The sequence below is a fragment of the Lichenostomus cassidix genome, chromosome 3 (genome assembly GCF_008360975.1).
Source record: "Lichenostomus cassidix isolate B80296 chromosome 3, HeHo_3.0, whole genome shotgun sequence".
NCBI lineage: Eukaryota > Metazoa > Chordata > Aves > Passeriformes > Meliphagidae > Lichenostomus > Lichenostomus cassidix.
In genome coordinates, this window is record NC_139483.1 from 49,419,342 (window position 1) to 49,446,192 (window position 26,851).

General features: G+C 40.8%; 1 protein-coding gene across 6 annotated transcripts; it reads left to right on the plus strand.

Annotated features, from left to right (window-relative positions):
- The first annotated feature begins 15,937 nt into the window (after positions 1–15,937).
- On the plus strand, positions 15,938–23,222 carry CCDC28A (coiled-coil domain containing 28A). 6 transcript variants are annotated; one of them, XM_085055696.1, is made up of 6 exons: positions 15,940–16,037; positions 17,188–17,382; positions 19,760–19,923; positions 20,857–21,011; positions 21,647–21,669; positions 22,694–23,222. In XM_085055696.1, exons 2-6 carry the CDS (start codon positions 17,225–17,227, stop codon positions 22,746–22,748), a joined length of 555 nt encoding a protein of 184 aa, XP_084911822.1. In that variant the 5' UTR covers positions 15,940–16,037; positions 17,188–17,224; the 3' UTR covers positions 22,749–23,222. The 6 variants fall into 6 exon arrangements, with proteins under 6 accessions (XP_084911827.1, XP_084911822.1, XP_084911824.1 ...); XM_085055698.1 differs by lacking the exon at positions 15,940–16,037 and adding an exon at positions 16,331–16,400; XM_085055697.1 differs by lacking the exon at positions 15,940–16,037 and adding an exon at positions 16,581–16,732.
- Positions 23,223–26,851: the final 3,629 nt, after the last annotated feature.

Below are 26,851 nucleotides of genomic sequence, written 5' to 3' on the forward strand. Positions count from 1 at the left end.
GGAGCCTCACCCTTCCCGGCCAGCCAGCAGCCAAGGTAGCTGCTCCCGGCCCGGCCCCGCGACCCTGGGGCCAGAGGGACTCCCCAGGGAGAAGGCAGCCCCTCCGGCCTCCTCTGCTCGAAGAGAGGGCCAAGCAAGGGATGAGCAGGTCTCGCCTCAGCCCTTTCCCCTACGGGTCAGGCCGGAGGTACTGCTCCAAGGCAGGGCAAGAAGAGCAGCCTGTCTGGGAGCGGCGAGTTCTCCTGGTTAATTTTCAGCAAGATTGACACTAAGGTAGGAAAAGCTAAGTCTGGCCCATGACTTAGCTTTGTGTGGCGGCAGCACCAAATGTCGCACATGATGCTGGTGGGGACGGCAGGCAGGTTCCAGCCTCAGAAGCCCCCGCGCTTTGCCCGCCTAGGACACAATCAGCTCTTCATGGGGATGACGGCTCTAATGAGCTATTCCCCACAGAACCAATTTAGCCCACTAGCAACTGTCAACAGCTGCTATTTAATTTTAATTGGACAATGCCCTACTGGCTCTGGCTCCTGCTATATGATAAAGAGAGGAACCCAATCCCTCACTTCTTGTGGGAAAGAGCCCTGGGGAAAAGTGGTTGTATAGCCCCTTCCTGCCTCATAGCTTGTTCTGGCTCCTGCTGCAGCTGATAAATCTATGTGATGAAAGAAAAAGGATCAGCTGGAGAGAGAAAGGTCCAGGGACGTACGCACCGTGCCATTCCATTAGCATCTTGAGGACACACAATTTATGTAACAAAATATTCCCATCAAAGTATTTATCATCTGTAAATTTAGCGTTCATTACTTAAGGGAAATCTGAAGCAAACCATTCTGCCAGTAGTGTTTCAGGAATTCCTTGGTGGATGGAGAAGTATGGGGGCAAGGCTGCAGACAGGGGAATACAAATCAAAGGCTTGGTGGCACACTCGAGAGTTAAGATTTACAGGAAATGCATATATGGGTGATAGTCATAGTAAAAATTGCAAGTCACTGATTCTTCTCTTACATTAATCAAGGAAAGCTTCATCTTCAAGTTTTCCGGGGGGGGGGGGGGGCAGGGGGAGGAGGCAATGCCATCTAGTGTTAAAAAAAATACAGAACAAAGCCTCCTTTCTTCACACCTCTGTCCAAACAGGTGTGGATAACTTTGCAACTTGGGATGCTCCCCCTGGTTTTGTGTTACAGACGGTACCACTCAGTGCACATGTGCAATATTTGTAGAAACTGATGAGAAGAACATGGTGCAAACACGAGAAATTGTGTTTAATCAGGGGTTTAAGTACATAAGAAATCCAAAGAAATAGTTTTGCAATGGGGAAGCTGTCAGGATTGATTATCAGAGGATGGAAAGCAGTGGTATTGTCATACTGAACTCTCCTGGTTTTATTTTGGGACATAATTTTTTCATTAATTCTTAGACGTGTTTGTTTGGGGTAGTCATTTGATAAAAAATGCATTCTGTTCACTGGCATAGTTTCATGGAGAGGAGTGGTTATTTGTATGCTTGGTTTAAGCTACAGGAGTACCACCTATAAAACACAGTAGGAAGAAAATCAGCAAATAGATCAGTTCAGGTGTCAGCTGAAAAGAACCCACAGCGACACATCTGCCAGGGTAGATGTCATAAGGCTGTGAGTATGTTTGCTTGATTGGAAATTACTGTTTTATGTTTAGTAATAGGCACTTTCAAAAAGATACATTGGTCAGTCTAAATTTTTTTTTCTGAAAATGCAGATCACATCCTGATATTGCAAATATTTTTGCATGTTCTTATCTGTAAGCGGGAAAAAATACTTAGAACAGATTTGAGCACAAGGAGAATAATAGCCAGAAATCAAAGTTTTACACAACACTTAAATTCAGTGAAGAGCCTTAGCTACTGTGAGTGAGTGGAATTTCACAGCCAGTGAAGACTTCTGTACCTATTTCACTGGTTCATATGTTTGCAAACTGTAAAATAAACTACTGTGACACCTTGAATATTTCTGGTGGGAATAATGTGTCATAAAAAATAAGGTGTTTTTAGGACTGCCAGTTAAACCAAGTTAAGAAATGTCTGAATTTTAAATTCACTGATGTTCTTGAAATATTCAAAGTCTCTGTGCTTATTCCAGAACAATACTTTTTTTGCTCATTAATTTGTATGGTCTGTATAAAAAATGGTATAAAAAATGTAAATACTGAGTGACTGCAATGTGAAGATTGGTTAACTGAAACCAGTAAAAGGTGGTCTCAAAGCTTATTTCTTTCTGTGCTAAAGGAAGGGACATAGGAAAGAAAAAGAAACTTAAATATTTACAGAGTTGGAGAATTAAAGTCTTCATTGTGCTGAAAAGGAGGCATTTTAATTTCTGCATTCGGAAGAAGTACAGACTTTCTTAGGGACACCCCATCCTGCTTAGGTAGCCATGCGCATTGTCTATTTCCAGCGGTTATGAATGGAAAATGTTTCCTTTCCTGGCAGAACTGCGAGGATGCTGCTGAGCCTTTTAAATACTCCTGCAGGCCCAGGGGGACACTGAGTCAAGGCAGGCACCACCTAGAAAAATGAGAGACAAGGGAGAAAGGTAGACAAAAGGACAGCAGAGACTTCACTAAATATTTCAAGCCAATATTTATTACATTTTTAATCAAAGTTCAAGTTCACTGGAAAGTTCATTATGTCTGAACTGTAGCTTTCATCCTTCAGCATTTTAAGCCTGAAGTTAAATTACCAAATTAAAGACCTAATAACTTTCATGTTCTACTTCAAGAAACAGAAGAAAAGTCTTGTGGCACTTACTCATCAACCACTGCAGGATGAACACTGCTCTTCCCTCGGCTTGCTTCTGCAATCATTTTGGGCTCTCAGAAGCAAGTGGCAAGCAGCAGTACAAAAGCCACATGGTCAGCCATGTAATATGAGGCAGCTCTTCCTGAAATTGTACTTGTGTGTCAAGAGGGTAGTTTAGATGTTGTCAGCTGAGATCCCCAAGCTCATCCATTGTATTTTAGCCCACAGACTGAAGCTATTTGCCTGTGTAGGCTAGGAAAACCCAACCAAAATGGATATGCGGAAATAACAACAGTACAACTTGGAGGGATGCAGGAGGACATGTCTCTAATGAGCTCTGGTTTGTAATGGACAAAGCAGGCCCAGTGTCCTAGACACAAAGCCAGCCTATGTACTTCTGACTTATTTGGCTGTTGAGCTGTAGAAGTTTGGTGTAAGCTTAAAATAGAGACAATTCTGCAAGAAAACTATGTTTTCTGAAATTTTATTCTTTCTTGGTTAACCAAAGTATGTGGATGCTTTCAGTCTTGTTGAGCCACTGGGCTCTTTTAATCATCATGTAGTTCATCTCTGTCTTAGTAGAAAACCTTTCTCAAGGAAACCTGCATAATATAGGCAACAGATGGGAGTAGAAATTACTCTTGAGAAAGTTAAGTGGCACCAGAATTTTGCCCATTTCTGCCCCTCATGACTGCACACTTTTTGTACAGTATATAAATATTATGAAATGATAAAATTAATTACCACAAAAAAAATTACAACTTGTTTTCTGGGTTTCTCTACATTTCTACACTACTACATTAGGCTACAACTTACCTTTGCCTGATCATGCAGCAGAACTTCCAACTCTCACTTTTCTTCCAGCTTACCAGTATCAGGAACTGATATTTTTGTGTTCTGGAATTCATACCCAGCATGGTCCAAAAGATCCTCTTTGTCCAGAAATGGTATCTTGTGGATATTCTTTAAAAACTAATAGCAGAACTTCTCTGATGATGACAGGCTTCTCTCCGAAACAAGGTTAATTACAAGATCCTATTTCCCTGAACATTAATAATTTCAAACTTCTGTCAACCCCAAACTTTTGTCAACCCTCTCCTTGTCTGGCATATTCCTGGATCATTCTTGAAGCTTGGAACTGAGCTGCATTTTCCGTTTCATTCTGCAGTATTTTTTCTGATTTTCCTCATGTTACTATCACCATTAAACAAAGGCACTTGTGTAAATCCAACACCTTCATCCCTGTTATTCAAAGAGCTGAGAAGATGTATTCACACTTTCAAGGTAGATGAGTTCAGTATTTTCTTGAGCACTGTCTCAAAAGTTAGCAGCTTGTTGCACCAGCCCCAGTGATCTTTCCTCTTTTCTCAGTCCTAATGTTAACCCAAAATTTATTCTTCAAGTCTGTCCAGCTTGTGGTTTAGACCTTGGGTTGTTCTGCTTAGCTGATCCCTGAGCTTTCTTGAGCTACAGAGCTCTGCCTGTATCTACACAAGTGCAAGAGTCAGCACACTATGTTCGTCCAGTTTATAATCTCTCAAACTTTTCTTCATTTTTCTATCTGTACAGGGTTGTCTTTGGACATGCTAGTAGTGGTGCAATGGAGCAATCAAAGCTAACTGCAATGGGAATGACACCATGGAGGAAGTGGTAGTTGTGATGGCCTAAGGATATGATTCAACAACACACCAACAATGTGTAACAGCCCTTTGCCTCTAAAAGTGGAGCTCTCCCACCCCTGCTTCCTTCCTTCCATTCCTGCTCACAGAGGCACAATCTGAAGCTTGGTCTTCAAGCATCTGAATTCATCAGTGTAGAACCACCCCAGCTCTGCTGCATAGAAAAATGCCACTGACATGCTGTGAAAAAATTGCAGGAAAATGTACTCTTTGCACTTTGAGATGCAGCAGTATGTTGGATCATTTTCAGGGGAGAAGAACAGTGGAGGGAAATCTAGGCTGTGAATAGCAACACATGTAAGAGATCATAGAGCCTATGAAAATACACTATAGCATAACAGCCCCCTTAGAACTCAAGTGAACATCAGAGGTTTTTGATGTTCAATTGAGTCGAGTGCAAAAAATAAAGACTGCCAGTCACCATGGTTGTGTGGGACTCAGAGACAACCTGCCTTTAGGACTCCAATTCTTGGAAAATTGAAACAATCCCAACCTGTATCCCCCCAAAGAGAAATCAAGTTGCTGAGAAATTATCTCAATGGATCAATAATAATAATATTCCAGGAGTTGCCATACTAATTTTCTTCATTTGGTTGAGGCACTTGTGTGTCTCTTAACAAAGTGCATTCTGCACTTCCACTTCCTCCATGGCAGGAAGAACTTCTGATACATCTGAGTTTTTTTAATTGACAATGTGGAAACACTTTCCACTAGACTAGGGTTCTCAATGCCCCATCCAGCCTGACCTTCACCACTTCCAGGGATGGCATGTCCATGGCCTCTCTGGGCAACCTGTTCCAGTGCTCCAGCACCCTTACCGTGTAAAAATACTTCCTTATGTCTAACCTAAGTCACATATACCTTATTCATTATTACTGAGTTACATAGCTACAGGTATGCAAACAGCAAGTGATTGTGCAACAAGAATATGGATGCCATTATTTGTGTGAGAAAACCTTCATCTGGAAAAACAAAGGCTGCAGGAATTTTCAGCTGAAAATCAGAATAAACACATGGAGATTTCATAAATGCTGGCCAAAATCTTTTGCCACTGTCCTTGGCCTTAGTGACAACAGCTCATGTTAAAAGCTTGTGTACATTCTGTATATAATTATTATTTATCTAGGACACTGATCACATTTATGTCTTCTCTAATTGTGTTATATGTGGTCTCCTTCGAAGCAATTATACAGTTTACATTTCGATTCACTAACTAAATATTGTAACAAAAAATCTAAAACAGTTTGAAAAAACATTCCATCAAACAAGACAAAATTGTATTCTTTTAACAAAGCTGATTATCTTCTCAAATGAATGCCTCAGGACTCAGGGTAAACAATACACCCAATGGACAAAAGCCTCTTAATTGCATCCCAAACATGCAGACTGTGCTGGTCACTAAAGCAGAACTGAATTGCTCCTTAGGTATTAGCTTCCCACCCTGAGTCACTACAGCTACAGCGAAGTACTTCTTCAAACTATATAAATAACATTTTTTAAAAAGATGCTGCCCTGTTTCATTTCAGTTATGAACACAGACGGATGGTGTGCCAGTCAGTCGCAAATGAGTTTTGATATATTGCAGCAGCTCCTGCCTCATAAATTAAACGCAGAGTTTGGTCACTGACAAAACCAGGGGCATGATAAACCGTCTATTGACCAGCACAGATTTCCCCATTCTCTTCCTTGTGAGTGAACACTGTTTGTCACTGGGATCTCCACCATGGATGAAACAGTCACTGGTGAAATTACAGTGGGTGTGTGTGCAGCAATCTTTGACTCCACCACTGTCTAAACTCACCTCTCCATTTTCAGGTTAGAAAAAACGACAAAATATTTCCTAAATATATTTAGCATACTATCCATGTTCTGGATATCTACAGGATGCCAGAAAAAATACTTTTTGTTTTAAGCTGACATCAAAAAATATTCATTTGGGAAGAATTTTCCACTGTGGTAGATCATTAAATGTCTCTGGCTGCCTTGTTTATTTTCCTTTGCATAATTTAATCTACCTGGTGACTGCTTGTGATGAGATTTAATGGGTTTATGCTGCAAAGCTCAGTGGTTTTGTTTATATACAAAGTCATTCTCAAAGACTGGCATATTGCCAATAAAGTAGAATAAAATATTTTCAAATTCCAAAATAATAATTTGAAAGACTGATGGTATTATGGCTATCTAGAAATTCCACTATATTTATTTATTTATTTATTAGAAATAAAATTTGTGAATTACTGTTGTTGCAGAATCATTACTATTAAAATATCTAACTTATGCAAACAAAAGCCTTACATTAAATTTAAAATAAATTGCGAGTAATAGAGAAGGTTAAGGAAATTAGGATTTTCAGCACATATTGCTCTTTGAATATTCCCAGAAGTTTGTGAGTACCAAATATGTGATTATGCAATCACTGTAATAAACGCAGCTGTGTTTATTTCACTGCATGGACCCAACAAACTGTACAAGCTAAGCATCAGTGTCTCCTTCATAAATCAGTAAAAAAATTTAGCACAGTGTGCAAAATATACTCCGACTTTCTTTCTGTTCCAAGTGTTTTCAGATTTGGCCGAGTACACATTCCTTAGAGAACTATGAACATGCCCAGTTTTAAGCATTTCTAGCAAAATAATTTTTTAGTTAGTTTAAGAAAAAAACAGATGAACACTTTGCTTAATAGCATAGGATGAAACTTTTAAATACAGAGAAATATAGCTAAAAAAAGATTCTCTTTAGTTTTTCTTAGAAATGTGGTGAAAGAAAGTGTAAAGAATTTCAGCCTATTTCAGGAATACTTCTTTAGAAGAAAAAAAAGTTGACTGTGTTTGAGCTTCCTTCCAGGACTCGCCCTTGTGTTCTCTTTCCAAAAGTTTGCAAATTTAATCCCTGGTTGTGCATACACAGAAAAAAGAAATAAAACCCAAACAAAACAAAAAACCCCAGTGTTACAATGATGTCAGTTTCTCTCTTCACTGTGTCAATTTTTCTGTGATTTGCATTTAATGACAGCTACAACTGCAGTTTTGAATACTAACAAAATCATTGTGATCCACAATGAAAACATTGAAGGCATATAGTCAGTTATTTTCCACTGAAGTCTATAACTCCTTACCATGCTTTCCATATAGTTGGGGTTTTCATTTATATACCTTTAAAGGAAGGTCTAATTTAAACCCATTATTCTATTACTATTAATTTAAGGAAACCTTAAAATAGAATTCTTGTGACTAATATCTACTGTACCATACTATAATAAAATATTCGTGTATATACAATTGCCTTCAGTGAAACAGTGATGCTCACATGCCCATTGTATTCCACCACTGATTTATTTTAAAAGCTCATATTTAAGCCTTAAACCATTTTCTCCAAAGGCCCTCTTTATTCTACAGCAATACAGTGCCCATCATCACAGGTCTCTTGTTTGGAGCTGAGAACTGTATTCCTCTTTAGTATTTCCAATGCAAAGGAAAATGCTTCAAATGTTTAATTTTTCTAATTAGAGTCAGTGGAGTAAAATCATATTAAAAAGGAAACTTTAGAATACTGTTTAGTGTCTGCATTGCTTGGAAACAGTTTTCTGTACAGATATTTCTGTGTACACTTATTCTCTTTAGGGAATGAATTTGTGTTTGTTTTTAATTCTGCATTTGTATATGTCTAGCAAAATGGAGTCTGAAATTACAAACATGCTTTCCAATGTCTGTTTGAGAGAACAGACATTTAGTCAGTGGAACTTCTCAACAATATGTCTTCTAGCCTGGAAAAAAATAGTCACTCGATGCTCTTAAAACATCGAAGCAGTTGTATTTGTACTAAGCCACCAAGCTATAGAGGGGGAAGGGAATTCAATTTTCCAAACACAGAGAAATGACTTGAGGCCAACTACAAATCTGACCAGGAAAAATTGCAGACTGCAAATAACTCACAGTCCTACTTTGATACTAAGATAACAATCTGAGTTATATTTCTAGAACATAAGTTTATTTCTATAAGTGTAACTATGAGAGCTATATTTCATGCTCTTAGCACATTCAATAAAGAAAGCCTAGCTCCTTGCCTTCACAGTTCTTGCAGGCATAATCTTCACAGATCTCACTTAAAAAAATTGCTGGATTTTCTTGAGTTGAATTGAAGTTTCCAAATGGGGCCTATCATTTTGCATATGGAGTTTAGCATTAGGGGGAAAAAAAGTATATTTGGCATAGTTTCATATTGTGTGGCTTAAAAAGAAAATTGTAAGTTTTCTTTTAAGTTTTCTTTTAAGCCAAATGATCCATCAAAAAAAATCACCTACAAATTCTTTCCCGTAAGCTATAAACTTGTTGTTGCCCCCGATGCCAGAAGAAACATTGACATGGTGGATCATGTACATAGAAGTTATCTAACTGTTTCCTTTTTCCTCTTTTGTCTTGTATCCTTGTATCCTTGTCCTGTTTCATGGTTTGTGTGATAGGAATTGTGTCTATTTGCTCCCTGAGATTGTACAGAGTTTCACAGCTTTGGGATTCTTGCCCATGACATTCAGAGGTGTGTATAGGTGATTATGTCCACAAGCCCATGTTTGTGCACAGTAGAGGTGAGGCTGGAATTCCTCTGAAAAGTTAAGCTTTATTTACTCAACCTTCCCTGGCATGCCTGGGTTACTCTGTACAAGAAATTCTGTTCAGTGGCATCTCCTAGAGATAATATGAATAGTAGTTTCTCCTACTGAAGTGTAAACACTGGCAAAGAAAATAAACCCATTTTTGTAGGCACTTAGCCAAGCTGTAAAAAAAACTGAGCAAGTATTTTATTTCAATTGTGACCTTAAAACTGTTGTTTTTTCTTTCCCTGCAAGGTCCTACTCCATTACGGTCCTCTTGTGATAAATTACTGAACAGTTTGAAAAACAGGCTACAGAAAACAAAGGATGCACTTTGGTTCTTTGTGGTATGAGCTGCATGCTCTGTCTTGTTGTACTAAATTAATCATAAACATTATTCAATATTTAAAAGGGGGAAAGAGCAGGTGCCTGCTGAGAACAGGTGTTACCAATTTTAGCTTAAATAAAATCCAGCAACCCTGTCAATGTTTTACTTCTATAATATACATCAGAAACCATACTCTGCACTAACACATCCCCAGCTGTAGAGAAGAACATTTTGTCACATGTTTTCTGATCTGCTCTTGTTTCTAGAACTTACTGCCCATTTTGGTTGACAAGCATTCAGTTTTTTCTGACTTTCATGGAATTCTGTAAAAACTATGATGCTAATCTTAAAATGATTGTAAACATTATTACATTTATAGTGAGTAGCCCAGTGAGTACCTGCAAAAATAGTTCAGCAGGCTGCCCAAGGGCAAAGAATTTGCTGAAGATTTATTTTGATTTATTTTAAAAGCTCATATGAAGTTCATAATTGTCAACTATTGAACATGCTTGCAGGAGTGGTGCCATATTATCCCAGACTTTTCTCATGTCTATCAATGGGTTGAGTCCCATGAAAAACGTTATTTATGAAAAAAATAGTGAAAGTTTGTTAGATGGAATTATTTGATTATAAAGTATTTTAACATTTAAACAAGCATTGTCCAAGCAAGACAGTGGTGCAAGACGGAAATCAGCTATCATCCTTATCCTTCAGAAAACCCTTCTCTTTTTACAACATGCCAGCATCTAAAACCAAGGAAACCATTTTGAAACAATTCTAAAGGAGAACACATTATACACTAGGAAACTACCACTGCATTTATGGATAATCTTAGTTTTACATCCCTGACAGTTTGAAAAATTGTATTCAGTTTGGGACTGCACCTGGAATACTGTTTGTGCTGGCAGACCCAATGGTAGTCTTCTTCCTTTTCCAGCTGGAGTATCGGGATTGCAAAAACAGCTAAAGTACAGCACTAAAGTGCTTTTTCATTAGGGGATCTTAATGCATATGACAAATACTTACACTAAATATTTAGAGGAAGGCAAATGTAACTGTACAATAGCTTCTATATCTACTGAACACATATAAACTATTCACATGTTTTTAAATAACTAAAATTTTATGAGGAAAAACCACTTCACTAGGACAGTAATGCACTACTGGAAAAAGTTGTCTGCAAGGGTTGTAGAGTCTCCATCCTTGAAGGTTTCAAGGCCTGGCCAGACAAAGACACAGCTGATCTGATGTGGCAGTAGCCCTGCTCTGAGGAGGAGGCTGTGCTAGAGGATATTTGTGCAGATTTCATCCTGGAAGTTTTTCAAGAGAAACTGGTTAAAGCCCCAGGAACCTGGTCTATGCATACAGTTGACCTACTTTGACTTGGACCTTATGTCTCTTACAAACTGAATTAGCCCATGATGCTATGACCTCAAGAAGTGCTTTCCAGTCACTATTACTTCCATGATACTGTGAATGTAAAACCCAGACTAACCACTGGATGTATTAATAACATTCTTTAAAAATTATTTTCTAGGGGTCCATCCAGGAGCTGAAGAGAGAGCTGGGGACCCTTAGCTTAGGCAGGAATTGAAGGCCCCATGCTAAGCTGAAGTGGGGCTCCTGGGCAGTGGGCTGGGGGACAGGTGGGGCTGTCCACGGACATTCAGGCCCTAGAGGCCAATTCTTGGGGTGGCTACTGCTTTCCAAAGAATTCAGCAAGTCCCTTTTCTTCTCCCTCCTTCCTCCCCTTGTTACTATGTCCTGGATGCCTGAATCACCATACTGCTGGCCCAAGGAGGTGGTTTATTCTTCACTCGCATTCAGGTAAAAGATTTGTTTAGTTTTTAAGCAGATAACCTGCTTATTTAATTTTTTAATTTAATTAATTAAATATGTATTTAATGTCTTGGCAGCTTATCAAGTATTGATTTTTTGCAATGAGAACTCTTTATAAGCACATAATACTGGTGGAGGTTTAAACTGCTTTCACTTGTGTAACAGCACTGATTTCAATGGACTATTCATGCTAGAGATGTGGAAACAGATCAGTAATAATACAGAAGTCTAAATATTTATATATTATCATATTCCTTCACTTAGCACAATGGTAGCTGGGGGAAAGAGAGATACAATGCTTACATGTTGACACATTTTCAGTCACATTTCTTGGGGACATATCCATCACCAATCTCTAAAGAAGGATACACGGGCATAACCCATGCAATTCTACATCCATACTAATCTAATGTTAATTAATTATATGTATCATCTCAACTTTGCTGCATTGTTCTGCATGTTTATCTGGCTGATAGATACATACACACCTTGTTATGCTGCTCCTCACAAACCAGCCATAAGTACTTTCCTTCCTATGAATAGATATGTCCCCAGACTATGCTCTTTTTTGGAAGGTGATGCTACAGCAATGTCAGGCTTCCATGACTACAAGGTGCCAACCTGTGAAATACATCTAAAATTAATTATAGAAGCTCAAGAACCCAGTGCTTTCATCACTGTCTTGGAAGCCTTTAGAACCGACTTGCCATCTCATGTTAACGGAATAGGGTTTTCAGAAAGAAGAATCTGATTTTATTTGCATGCATATCTCAATACAAAGTACAGACTTAACTTCTTTGAAGTTCTTCTTCAAAGCATCTTCAAAGGTGGGCCTCTAGTTTGTAAGGAGATATACATGTAAATAAAATCAGATTCAATTAACTTTTTAATTTGCTGCTTAAACAATAACATTGTTGCTATTAAAACACTCTTACCCTTGGAGCATTTCAGTCAACAAGTATATACAAATACTATCACTGTAATGCATGGTGGAGTTGTCAGAAAAAAGTCTTTTAAAGGAAGAGAAAAGTCTTTTCTGGACTGTGAATCATTACCACAATACAAAATTATGCAAAAGCTTAGACAGAGATAATCCAAAACATGCCTTTTTCCTCCCTCAAATTTTATTTGATTCCAGGTAACAGTGTTATCTGCAGTAGGATTTTTAGTATCAAATCAAGACCATGTTACCTTTGATTCTTTGCTCTTAACTTACTATTATCTTTTAAAAGAAATTAATTATTCACTATAAAATTACTTTCTTTATGGAAACATAAAGTCTGATGCTTTCTCAATTATCTGCCCTTGTAGGCTCTGTTATATCAGATATAGAAATAACAGAGGCATCTTAATAATAATTCTAATGTGATGTAGTGTGCAGTGATAAGAAATTCACTTGGAGCAAAATACTAGCTGCATGCTAAAATTTATTTTATGGCTTATGTGTAGTACTTGATCCCTCCTAGTGAGACACTAAACTGAAGCAGGGTTGACTGTGGAGTCCAACTGCTTCCTGAATATGAAAGTAATTTTATTTTAAAATTGCTTAGTGATGGAAACATTTCCCCTTTATTTAAAAACAGAACATCAGTCATTCTATTTCAACTGCTTTGATAGAAACAAAGGACACTCAGTCACCTTCCATCCAAACTGTCAAACAGAACACCTGTAATCACACAGGGAAAAATAAACCACACCTCTATATACCAACTGCAAGGCAGGTACATTTACTTACTCATATAGCATGTGAGAAATGAGCTGAATGAACACAAATGTTTCCAAAGTCACCCTGCAGAAACAATATTTATTTCATACAAATCTCCCAAATACCTGTACGAATCTACCTGTAAGTCTCGATTTGTCCACCTTTTGTAGCCTCCTATATATTTATGGATACACATATATGTATGTGTGCAAATGAGGATTCTTCTTGGGCAGCCCTGTGACTGAGAATTTGTGTCTGGCTCACTGCCTGTGTGCCTTTTGCTAGCTGGTTTCCCTGTAATACGTGTAAAACCAGGTATCAGAAGCCCTTTGTATTACAGAATCAACTGTTTCAGCTTCTATACCTGTCCCTTAAGTCTTGTACTACCATCTTTTTGTTTAATGCATCTCCAGTGTTACAGAGATTAATTTCTTTCTTCTCAGTTGCTTACATGCAAACACTGTTAGGATGTTTATTCCCACAAGTCAATGTATCACTGGTTTATCACAGACCTCTTGCAACACTGGCCATAATGTATCAGAATTGAACCAGCTCCTCAGACCCAAACTGTGACCTGCTGCAAGAAATTACTTTCACTGCAGGATGATCTTCAGTGGACATTTGGTCCCTGTCCTTCACCTGAGAATCACTTCAAATACAATCTCCCTTTGACAGCCCCGCTTTTTGGACTCAAAGTGGCCACTGAGTCTCACAGCTCTAACATGCTGTGTGCAAGTCTTGATGAGGCACTGCTACTTAATAGCCCCTCAGGTCTAATTCAAGATCCATAAGAAGGATCAGAGTATGACTGGAGAATCATTCTCTTGGTATCATGGAAAGTTTAGACAGAGGTAGGGATGCATTCTAGGTAGTGCACACCCGTTAAGCCATGAAACCTTCATACTGAGACACACACTTGCAAACACCAGTAGAATTTTTGGTCAATGTTTCCACTGTGGGTGATGTGGATTATACCACCCTTCACAGCTGGTGTGTGAATAATGTCTTGAGAGTCTTCATCAGAAAACATTCAGTTACGAACAACACGCTTCTCAAGTACAAAATTAGATCTTGTAGGTGGAAGAAATTCAAGCTGACAAGTTGTAGGCATAATTGAGAATGAGTTCATTTCTCCAGGCAAAAAACTCCTGTCACACGAGGGGAAAACAGTTCAGGCTACCAGCCATAGATAGGAAAGATGTGCTGACCATTCAAGTCCACAAAGCCGTCAATGACAGGGGGCACTGAGGTGAGAAGTGATGACCACAAATGCAATACCGACGGCACCAGGAAATAGACTTGGTGGGGCTGAACTCGTTAATTACTCAGGTTAGGTAGGCACACCCTGCTAATTATACTGCCTGCCTTGAAAATTCCTGCAAGCCAACGACTCAGGACTGAAATCCAGGTCGGAAATGACACAGAGAGCTGCATCCAGCTCAACGTGGCAGCAGTGTTCCTCCTTTGACTGGGATCGATAGCCGTCCCGGGCACATCTGCCGCGGGGATGAGAGTGGCTCCTCCTGGTTCATGAGACGCGTTCCTGACGCGCGGCGCCTCCGCCGGGAGCGCTCGGGGGCCGGGAGCGGAGCGGCGGTCGGGAGTGCGGAGCGCGGGCAGGGGCTGCCCCCTGCGGGCGGGGACAGGCACTGCCGGGGGTCCGTGCCGCCCGAGTCACTGCGGGGGGCACCGGCACGGCCCCGAGTGCCCTCCTTCTCCTGAAAACTGGGTTCTCTCGTTCGCGGAAATGAGTGACTGCTCATCTCTGAAGGAACTACAAGTTTCAATTCCATGAGCTGTTTTTCCACTTGCTTTTACTGTGAATGCCAGCTTTAGTGGATGATGGCCCCTCTGCCGACCGCTCTGCTCTCCTCCCAGCCTTCACTCTCCAAGGCTACAGAAATACGGAAACAATTAGGTGGGAAAAGACCTCTGAGGTCATCGAGTCCAACCTATGACCGAACATCACCATGTCAGCAAGACCATGGCACTCAGTGCCATGTCCATTCTCATCTTAATAATCTCCAGGGACAGTGATTTCACTGCCTACCTGGGCAGCCCGTTCCAATGTCTAATCACTCTTTCTGTGAAGAAATTCCCCCTAATGGCCAACCTAAACCTGCCCTGGCTCAACTTAATACGTCCTCTTGTCGTCTCAAACTTGCTGTTCCACGGCTGGCCTTCCTAGCCCATATAACTCTATGTGAGTATACTGAGTTCTTCCAGCATGTGCTCTTGGAGAGAATTCCTGTCGCTGACCCTATCTGCTGCTGTGCAACATCTGAGGATAATTTCCTGGAGGGCTCAGTTGCTGTCCATACCAACACAGTTCAACTGGCTGTAAACTTATGCTAATAAACACAGGTAACAAAGGCTACAAATGAGTCAGCTCCCTGATCAGGGCTCCACAAGGTCCAACAAGAAGTTTCACCTCAACATGAGGGAAAGCTTCCTTACACTGAGGGTGGCAGAGCACTGGAAGAAGCTGCCCAGGAAGGTCGCAGAGTTTCCCTATCCGGAGACATTCAAACCCCACCTGGCCGAGCTCCTGTGTCACCTGCCCTAGGTGACCCTGCCTCGGCAGGGGGTGGGACTGGATGATCTCCAGAGGTCACTTCCGACCCTAATGACTCTGTGATTTTCCGCACAGTGTAAAAGACTCATTTGAGGCTCCCAGTGCTCAGGATAGTACAAAAAAGCAAAACCAGCTGAGGCCTATTCAGTATCGAGTGGGTTGTGGCTGGAGTGTAACTACAGGCAGGAGATCGAGTGAGCAAGGCAGAAGGCAGAGCGCTACCGCACGGCGTCAGCTGGGACAAGGACCGCAGGTCGGCAGCGCAGTGCTTTTCCCCGTGTGTTTAACACGTGTTAAACTTAGAGCAGATATTCTGGGAGAAACCCTTGGCCGTGACAGCCATGGAGCACCGGCAGACAGCGCTGCGCCGCAAGGCATTCTGGGAGCTGTAGTCCGCCCGGCCGGGAGGCGGTGGCGTGAGGCGGGACTCCCACAATGCACCTCGCGGCGCAGCCGGGCCGCCCCGCCGTCACGTGACCCGCGCGCCGGGCCGAGCCGGCCGCTTCCGCGGGGGTCCGCGCGCGGCTGCGGGGGCGGGGCCTCCCCAGGTAGGGGCGGGGCTGCGGGGGGCGCGCGGGGGGCGCGGGACGGGCTGCTCCATCCTCCTCCTGCTGCTGCTGCTCGCGGGGCACCGCCGGCGGGCCGGGCCGCTCCATCCTCCTGCTGCTGATCCCGGGGCACCGCCGGCGGGCCGGGCTGCTCCATCCTGCTGCTGCTGCTGCTCGCGGGGCACCGCCGGCGGGCCGGGCTGCTCTATCCTCCTGCTGCTGCTGATCCCGGGGCACCGCCGGCGGGCCGGGCTGCTCCATCCTGCTGCTGCTGCTGATCCCGGGGCACCGCCGGCGGGCCGGGCTGCTCCATCCTCCTGCTGCTGCTGCTCGCGGGGCACCGCCGGCGGGCCGGGCTCCGCCGTACGGGAACGGCTGCACACGGCTGTGGCACACGGCTGTGGCACACGGCTGCGGCTGCCCGTGCCGCGGGCAGGCTCTCCTCGTCCCGGCAGGTGGTGCCGGGTCCGCGATGGCACCCGGGGGTCGCGTCGCGCTGCCCGCGGCGCTCTCTGGCGGCTGCGGGGTGTGACGGGTGTGAGAGGCGTTTCCTAGCGAGGAGGTGGCGAGGGAGCGCCCGGTAACCGCACACGGCGTGGGGTCTGTCGGGCAGGGCAGGGCCCGCCGGGAGCAGCCTGGCGTGTACAGCACCAGCAGCTGTAAGCGTAGGAACGAGCGGGGCACGGCAGGAACAAGTGTGTGATAACAGCAGCTGTAATAGTGATAGCAATAGCTAGTGTGTAACCACAACAACTCGGCATCGGCTGAGTTTTCCCAAAGCCCCCCGCTCCCTGTACGGAGGTTCTTGGGTGTGGATGAGTCACAGGATCCTGGTGCCACCAGCACTCGTCGGGGTTTTCCCTGCCGTGGGAATGGCATGGTGTTCTCTAGCCATATTCCGTGGGACACAAAGCTTGAGAACACTTGGAGGTACTTGTTGGCTGATGGAGGTATTAGTTCCTGCCAGTTCTGCTGATCAAGTGGGCCAGGCAGCTTCTCCTGAAAACAGTTCTCTTGTCCTCAGAAACGAGTGACTGCTCATCTCTGAAGGAACTACAAGTTTCATTTCCACGAGTTGTTTTTCCACGTGCCTTTATTGTGAATGCCAGCTTTAATGGATGTTTCTTTCTTTCTTTTCTTCCCTGTGAAGGGCAAGACATTAGTCTAGATGCAGTAAATTGGAAGAAATGGAAGAAAGGAAGATCAAGAGGAGGAGCCCCAAATCATCTACCAGTCACCCTGCTCAGGTTGCGAACTCCAAGAAAAGCTCAGTGCCAGTCAGTAAAAGTACAGCCTTTTCCAACCCTGCCCCACAGCCTGCTGTACAAAAACCAAAGTTAAAACGGTAAGCTTGGGGCAGCTTGCACACGTAGTGGGAGTGAGAGCCAGAAACATGGCAGTGCTTACAGTCTGAAGGTTCTTTAGACTGGCTGTGACAGAATAGTTTCAGACTAGTGAAAAGTTTTGATGATGTGTCTTTTTTAGCAAAATGATTTGTGTTTAATGCAATATAATGCTTATTTTACAGAAAAGGAAGGTGTTTTGGACTCTTGTAAGCTTTATGAAATGTTACACAATGCTGTAGGCTCATACTGACAACAATTTAGCTGAAGCAGGGTATAGCCTGATGTGACTGGTGAAAGACATGAGTTCTGAGGGTGACCAGATTTGGGCATTATATGGGAGATAGCAGAGCCCCAGATATACAACTGTGAGCAACAAATAAAATCCTACATGACTGCAAGGTTGGAACTGACAAGTATGAAAGGAAATGAAGGACATAAATTGAGCAGGATTGTGGCTAGCACAGGTCTTTCCCATGAGAACTTTCTCCTGTGTTTTATAAACAAAGATAAAGTTTGGATGTTTTTTAAAACAGTGTCTCGAGATTTGGACAGTTCAGGCTTGGCCAGTCGGGCCTAGGGGGAGGTTTCTGACTAACCAATCTGGGTGACCTCTGAAAAGTCTATATAAGTTGGAATCAAAATAATAAAGCTCTCTTTTCTTGCCACACTGAGAACCCGGGTCTTTTCTCTGCTAGCGGCTCAACAGCAACACAGGATGAGCTAGAACTGGAATTTCCAGGTGTTTCTTGATTGGAGATCTCTCAGCTGGGGCAGCATCTTGCATAGAGAGAGACATTCAGTTCTTCAGAAAGTACCGTGTCAGAATAGTTTGTGTTTTATTGATGTTTCAGTATGAGAACGTTAATTTTCCTGCATGTTCGAAAATTTATTCTTTGGCTGTGGCAGACGCCGTAGATAAATAATTGAAGAGGAATTTTAAAGTGAAATGTTAGCTGCAGAGAGGCAGGAGAATTTACTGACCTCCGAGTTTAGCTGAAGATTAAATACGGAACTGCCAGCATCAGCGCAGTCTGTTTGAAGGATCCAGTATTGGCTTGATGAATAAGGAATTTCTGCAATGTAAAGTCTACATTATTCTTCAGGGAAATTGTGTTAATATTTTAAAGAAAATATTAGTAAATACTAATGTACTATAAATTGGTGGCTTCTGCAGCTGGCTGAACAGTCTACTCAAGTCTCAACATTCTTCTGGGATTTACTAAGAATTATTTTCTTGCAGTCCACAAGATTATCTAGAGAAGAAAATGTCCTTTCTGCTTCAAGTTCTGGACATTTTTGCACAATTGTTAAGCTTACCAAGCAGTGCTAATACAGATTCTTAAGGCTTACCTAAACTGTATTAGGTTAGGATGCAGCCTGTCTGTCTCTGAGTCAGAGACAGAACATGCTGCTTCTCACTGTTAACTGTATGTTTAGTGTCCATATTGATTGTGTGTTCATGTAGTTTTATAATGGTTATTAATTTTCATCCATGTAGTTTCTGTGGGCTCTGAATAAATGGTATGTCTAGAGAAAAGTTTATGGGATCCTGGAATTTTTATGGTTTTCTTGCAGGAAGGGCTGTAGAGAACTTTTAGCACACTTGATGTTTAGGCATGAACTAGTTTCATTTGTTACGTTAGAGTAGTGGGAGAGTGATTTTGATGGTGAGATTTAAAAAAATTGGGATGTTACTTGTGGGTTGGAAGAAAGAGCTGTAGGAAAATTTATGTGGAGGCAAGGTCACCTTCCTGTATCAGTTATGACCAGTTGTTTTCCACGTGGGTTGCAGTCTCTGAATGTTTGTGACAAGAGGAGAGTATGATTTTTGAGGCAGTTTCTCTCTGGCTTGCAGAGAGTTTGTACATGCATTTTGGGTGATTTTATGTAGATAATGGCTGTCTGGGGATGTGGTGGAATCACCATCCGTGGAAATGTTCAAAAAACGTGGGTGTGGCATGTGGGGACATGAGTTAGTGGTGAACATGGCTGTGCTGGGTTAGTGGTTGGACTCACTGAACTTAGAGGTCTTTTCTGTGATACTGCCCTATGTGTCACTGCTGGGTAAAGTCACTTTAGATTACCAAGATGGCCATCTTGCATACACGTGGTCCATTGATGTTTCCTACTATTAGCAGGAAAGCAGATTGTTGGGACCCTTAATTTTGCAGTATCAAAATGCTGCAATAGTGATGTTCTTTATTTTTAAGACAAGCTGATAATCCAGCTTGTATCTTAAAAGCAGTGATTGAAATATATACTATATATTTCCCATTTAATTTTCAAAGCCCAGATGTACACTTCCTTACATTTCAAATTTACAGTGAAAGTAGGAAGTAATATTTGTTATGTTTATTTTTTATTTTTTTTTCTTAGTGTAATCAAAGAGAAAGCCAAACCTCCAGGAGGTGAAGCAAAAGGGGCACAGGCAGCACCAATCCAGCATTCTTTTCTCACAGATGTGTCAGATGTTCAGGAAATGGAAAGGGGACTTCTGAGTCTCTTGAATGACTTCCACTCTGGCAAACTTCAGGCATTTGGTAAGCGCAGGAATTGTGTGTGTACAATACTTGGTTTTTATAGCTGTACAATGGTAACATTTGCAAACAAGTGTGCTTCATGGGCAGTTGTCAGTTGGACTCTGCCACATGAAACTAACATAATTAATACGTCTTACTGTGTTTTTAAATTACACCTCCATTGTAAGGTTGTCTGTGTTGTGAAATGATTCATATGCCATTTCATTGTTCCTTCCATCAGGGAAGCACCTTTTCCTATGAATTTAGGACACCAAGTTTAAAGCCACTTATTTATGATAGTGTAGGAAGAAGTAACTGTATTTAGCACCCAGTTTTGCTGCATATGAACATTTTAGACTATTGGTATCAACTTTTATGAAATTCAATGCAAGCTGCATTTTACCCAGGTTACTTTTCTATCTTAGCTTCTTACTGTTTTTACAGCCTCAGACTTTTACCCATTTTTGCTTCCTTTTTTCCCCTGTACTAAGTAGAAAGATGCACGTGCTTTTTTCAAGTTTAGTGTTAGGTCAGCATGTCGTGTTAATTCCACACTGATTTTACAAAAGAACCTGAGAAGTCTGTATTATATAAACCTTCTGTTCCAAGAAAGCAACCCTCAGATTAATCAAAATTAGAAAAAAATGTTTATTTTAAACTTATTTAAAGTTAAATCCAAGGGCCTTTCTAAATCAGAGAAAAATTCAGGAGTATAGAAAAACCATGTGCATTCTAAAAAACTCTTGGGACATTTAGCCATTGTAAATTCAGCACAACACAACATCAAATGGGATGACCAACTTCAGTTGTAAAACAGTGAGAAATCATCAAGAAAGCAAATTAAACATCAAATTTCAAGTAAAATTCCTCTTTGCCAATGTAAAAAGCTGCATCTTCACACCTTCATTTGCTCTCTTGGGTTTCTTTAGATAAAGTTTTTGCTTGTCCTTTTAGGAAATGAATGTTCCATAGAGCAGATGGAGCATGTGAGGAGTATGCAGGAGAAACTTGCTCGCCTCAACCTGGAGCTCTATGGGGAGATGGAAGAACTCCCTGAAGATAAAAGAAAACTAGCCAGTGATTCCAACCTGGATAGACTGCTGTCAGATGTAAGTAATGGCAGGCAGAAAATGTGGAACTTAGCCCACAGCAAAGCTCAGTTCAGGAAAACACTGCTCCTGGGTGGGCAGTGATTTACAGTGGAGGAGAACATAGCTCTTTAATGAACCAAGGTGTGAGCCCTGCCCTCATCTTGGTTTTGAGAAAACACAGGACCTTGTTTTCATTTGTTACAGCTGCTGGTTGCTTTAGGGAGAGAGCAGGCTTAGCTGCAAGCTGCCTGAGCATGTAGGCCTGCTTAGGGACAGCCCATGTACTAGGGAACTATGACCATTTGCCCTGTGGTCTGTCCTCCTACATCTGGGGAAGATGACACATAACAAGGAATAGAGATCTGGATATTCTACACTTTCTCTAGTGTATTTCCATAATAACAAACAAACAAAAGGTTAAAATTTCTTCAAATTTCTTGAGATCAGCAGATTTAAACTTAATTTGGAACTTAGCTCATTGTAGAAAATTCAGTGTAGTTTTGATTTTTGTAATAAATCATACATTTCAGCCCAAACTATTAGTTATTTCCTTCATTGTTCTAATTCATTTATTTTAGCATAGCAGCATAATTCTTACATTTATTTGATTAACAGAAATGCTATTTTTCATAATTTCCTCATTTATATTGCAGCTAGAAGAACTAAATTCATCTATGTATCCTTTTCCTAAAATGTTTGTTTTGCTTTGTAATTATTGTTAAATGTAACCAGATTGCAGTGTGTTTCCCCAGCAACTGATGTCTTTACAAGAGACAAACCACTTCAATAATACCTTTTCTTTTAAATTAGTGCTAGCATACAGCATAGATTTTTAGGTTCTTCCAGTACATAACTGACTGGATCTTAACACTTCTAATTACAGTTTCTTTTTTTCATCTGGTGATCTATTTAGCTACCATGTACCACTTGTGTACCACAATGTGTTGTCAATGGCAAAGCCCAGCAGCAGGAGGGTCTTTCTGCGTGCATGTTATTGAGACATTCAGGAACAAACATCCATAATAATACTCAGAAGCATTGGTCCCACTGATATATGAATTCTATTAGATTTTAGTTTTTTTCTAGAAACATGTGTGGTTGTTTATCACTGATCTGAATCTGGAGAGTGAACTGACCTGATTTTTTATTTCTAGGGTTAGATACTTCAGCAGAGCTTAGTTAACTGAACAAATGTGTGCTTTTAGCCCACAGAGAAAATAAAGCTGAACGTCTCTGCTTGTCTGTTGCACCATGCTTTTGATAAGCCAAGATGACAGAGGAGAAGTGTAGCACTCAGTTTACTCTGCAGTCTGGTTATTTCTGTTGTTACATACATTGCACGCATTTAGGAGCTGAGGCTCTGGTTTTTGGGGCTTAAGATCCTACACTGCTTCTACATTTGCTGCACATCTGTGGAAAACTGTTTAAGGCTGACTTCATAAAGAGCACAGGTGGAATGTGATAATACCACATAATAATAATGATAAAAATAATTTGCCATGTCCCTTGATCCACAGGCTAATGCTGGAGGTATGTAATGCTCAAGTATCAAGAGGTGCAGAACTAGCATAGGACTTACCAGAACAGAGTTTGTCTGGACTCGTGTATATCCCAGAGTAAGCACAGTTTCATGTAACTCCCCTATCTTTTTGATGCCTTATCTGTATGTGAAAGTGTTATTCCTTAATGATTTGCTTCAGCCAAAAACTACATTTAGCAGATGCTCAAGATATTCCAAATGGTACCACAGGCTGAGAGAGAACATCTTTGTCAATTTGGATTCTCCCAGCTTTGCTTTTGTTTTTCCTGACAATGGAATCAGGAACAGTTGTGACTTCGTGTTGTTTGTTTGCTTTTTTAAATTTTACACAACAAAGAATCAAAGTACAAATCCAGGTGTTTATTTTGCACATTCCTCTGAGCACCGCATTGCATTAGGGCTCAGTATCTAGAGTTGTAGTTAATTGTGATGCTGTGCTTTTTATTATTGCCTTACTTAACAGAAAAATTGGAGAAACTTGGAAGTGTATTTCTTCTGCTTAGTGTTCATATGATTGAAAATGGTACATGTACATAAGTTCATTGGCATTTCTCCAGTTTTTATGAAGGTAGTGATAATGTTGCCTTTTTGATCATTACATAGACAATCTGCACACTATATCTTTAGTGTTTTGTTGATTGGTGATACCACAGATTATTTATTGTTAATAAAGTGAAAAGTTTTAAATATATGATGTTTCATTTACAGAAGCTGGTACTGGGTTTGGTTAGGAAGAGGAGTTTTAGCATTGTCCAAATGTTTGCAGAGTTTACTTTTTTTCCATTACTGTGAATAATTATAAAATGTCACCAAATTAAAACTAGCATGCGTGCTAGCAGTGCACATAAATTGATTAAGTATTCTGAAATTCCAAAATTGGGTAAACAGTTACTGTTCAATAAATCCAAGATACTCAGTTTTGTAGTTACTCCTATGTTGTAAGTAGTCTGATATTAATTGGTATCATCTTTCTGTTCACAGTCAGAGAAAAAAAAATCTTTATTAGCGGAATATCAGGCTGGTTTGAGATGCAAAATTTCTATCTTGGTCCACCAAATTATGCCTTTGGTTCTCGATTTATTTTATATTCAGTTTTTAGGTAATACACTCAGATTCTATGTCATTTACACTTACTGAACAAGGAATGGAATCTTTATCCTTCTACCTGAGCACAAAGCCTTCGTCAGCACTGACTGGGCATGTGGCCAGGGAACAAAAGATTCCTTTTGTTCAGCATCTTTGGAGAAGGAGCTTCTTTAGCCACAAGATGTAGTTTTGGATTGCGTAGCACCCTAAATTGTCCCCCCATACCATGCTGGGGACAGAAGGATCATTGAACCACAGGGTGCTCTGGCTACAGATTCAGCCTCCAACACTTATTCCCTGCCTCACCTATCATGCAAATCTCCATGATTTACAAACCAGTAGGGATCCCAGTGGTTGTGCCCTTAGGTTGTTCTTGTTCTTTACGCAATTTATCTCCTTCATTGCCGAGATTCTCTAGGAGTTTGTCTGCTGGTAAAAGTACATTGGAGTCCCTGCCTGTAGCTGGCTATGTACCTGTGATGTTGAGAAATCCAAAGTCAGCTTAAGAGAACTAGAATACAACAAGCTTCTCACAAAGTGAAGCCAAGGCTGATGTTTGTCAGGCAATTTTCATTTCTGCACAGACAGTACCTTCTCACATCAGCACTATGGCCTTGTTTCTAGGAAGACTTCTGAACAAGCAGCAAAAAAATAGCATCTTCCAGCCTCATTGAAGGTGTAGCAAAAGTCATTAGTCGAGCTGCAGTTATACAAACAAAATTACATTTCTGTAGCTCACTTGGATGCAGGAGCAAAGCTCTGTGCTCAATACCAGCTTATTGCCAGCAAGTGCAGTGTATTGGAGCATTGTAATGCACACTCATCCCAAACAACACTTTTAACATGAGTTAAAATATTCTACCATAGAGGCAACTCTTTTCCATTCCTGGGCTCTGTCATGAAACTCTGCTTAGCTAAATATTTCAAACACATTTCAAATATTTACAAATGTGTTGGATGTCTTGATCTCTCTGTAGCAGTTTATGCAAGTACAGAGCGTATAATCTGAGAAAGGTATTTGTTTATGTCTGTTCCTCAAGCAGCTGTTCAGAATTATAGAAGAATTAGCCCCTTTCTCTTCAGTCACTTTAAGCCGACAGGCTTAAAGCAGTCACAAAAAAAAAGGCATTAATTGTAAATAATTGAGAAATTAAGAAATTCTTTTTCCCTTACTTCCTCCTGGATACAGTTTTGTGTCTTTGACACAGTGCATTAATGGTGGGTACTTATTAACTTCTGGATTCATACAAGAAAATTTTGTAGCACGATTTTTGAGAGACTTAACTCTTTTATGTGGTAATGAACTGATCACCTTTCTGGGCTGCTGCAGGAAAAGAAAAAAATCTACTGTAACGTATTTGTGGAAAGTCTTGTAGTTAGGAAAGTATGTAAATGGCTGCAGAAAACAAGCTCCTTTTCTGTTACCTTGTTTCTTGAAGAGCTGTATACAGAGATAAAAGTGTATTAACATTAAATGTGTAATATGTTTATCAGTGTGAGTTTAGGCCAGTGTTGTGGTTTAAAACCTCACACTGATAAATGGGTATTGTGTTTGAAAGAAGATGCATTTTGCTGCATCACCGTGGGGAATCTGGGGCACAAGTTATATTCTCCTCTGTACTTCGAGTTGAAGGCAACATTAGAAGAAACAGATGGGCTGAATCTATTAATAAATGGCTTCATGGCTGGTGCCACTGCCAGCCTTGTGGGGTTTGTGACAATGCAATGGCCTATGAGCAGCAGGCATGCTGGCATCAGCTGGGACTCGTCCTTCTCCAGGAGGGAGGAGACTCTGCTCAGGAACCAGCAGGGCTCACTGGCAGAGCTTTACACGAGATGTGATGGGGGAGGGGGACAATATCAGGTTTTTCCCTAGAAAACTGTGGGATGAGATGCAAAGGTGAGAGGGACAGAATGCTGCCAAGGGTTCCTCTGCTGCTGACTCTCAACTGTGCTGGCACACTAGAGCACACCTAGAGTATTACGGAGATGACCCAGGGACTCATCCAGTAACAGAAGCCAGCAGGAAAACACCAAGGAAATATGTCAAAGAAATTGAGTCCTCTAGGAAGGATTGAGTCTGCCATGAGACCAGACATGGCAGATTTCTGTATCAGCACTGAACTTCGCTGAAATAAAGCTTTACGAAGATACTTGTGGCACACATCCACAAGAACTGTAAATGTCTCTAGCCAAAGTAAAAAAAAAAAAATCCAAACACTTTTAGCAGTTGCTGTTAGATACAAATTTTGAATCTTAAGACTTAATCATTGTAATAGACCATAATTTTCCCACTATTTAGAAATACTGAGATTAATATGAGACCTCTAATGTACAGCTCTTTAATCATATTAAACCAACAAAACCCAGAACATGAAATAACCAAGAAGAGGCTGAGAAAGGCTGAGACCAGAGCAAATGAATGAGTACTTTGCAAATAATCTGATCACCCTGATCAATGCAATTTTGCAGCATCAAGCCAAAATACTGAAAATCACAAAATACTACAATAAATACAGTCTAACAGTTAAGCAAATGCCAATACAAGAAATATTCATACAGAACTCTAAAAATTGCAATGCATATGTGAAAGGAAATAGGTGTATGTTAGAATAAAAATCTATGCTATCTTCATGAAAATTTTAAACCCAAAATCCTACCTTAGAATCCAAATTACATCTACTTTCAATTTTAGAGAGTACTTTGTTTGGATTCAGATCAGGACAGTCTTGAGCTGTGACAGTTGAAAAGTAACCCCACTTAAATCAGTATGTAAAATTATTTTCCACAACTGAGAAAAAAAATTCTACATGAAGATGTATTTGCAAAAAGGAAGTTTTGAAACTTAAAGGGATATCAATATTCTAAAAAGGCTACAGGAAAAAAGGATTAAAAACACAAAATTGGTACTTTTCGCATGAAAAGTTCTGAGACATTATCAACTCTAGTATTTTTTTTGGGTAACAAGTCCACTATGGAAGCAATGTGGTAGAAACCACAGAATCCATCAAAATTACTAGTCTCTTAATTATGAAAAAAAAATGACACATGAATTAATACTGCTTTTCCACAGGAATGTTCTTGCTTTAATACTACTTTATCCTGAAGGATAAGTGCAGAGTAAACCAGGAAATATGTTCCTTTTAGGTACCTTTCTACAGCAAAAGGACCTCCTGATTCTTCTCTGATCCTTGGTTCCTTCTGATAAAAAGGCAGGTTTCTTCTGAGGGCA

Excerpts from the sequence above, each read along its gene's own strand:
- CCDC28A (XM_085055696.1), top strand. The coding sequence starts at position 17,225 with ATGGAAGAAAGGAAGATCAAGAGGAGGAGCCCCAAATCATCTACCAGT. Across the intron at positions 21,012-21,646 it reads TGGATAGACTGCTGTCAGAT|CTAGAAGAACTAAATTCATC; the intron begins GTAAGTAATGGC and ends TTTATATTGCAG. Across the intron at positions 21,670-22,693 it reads GAAGAACTAAATTCATCTAT|CCAAAAACTACATTTAGCAG; the intron begins GTATCCTTTTCC and ends GATTTGCTTCAG.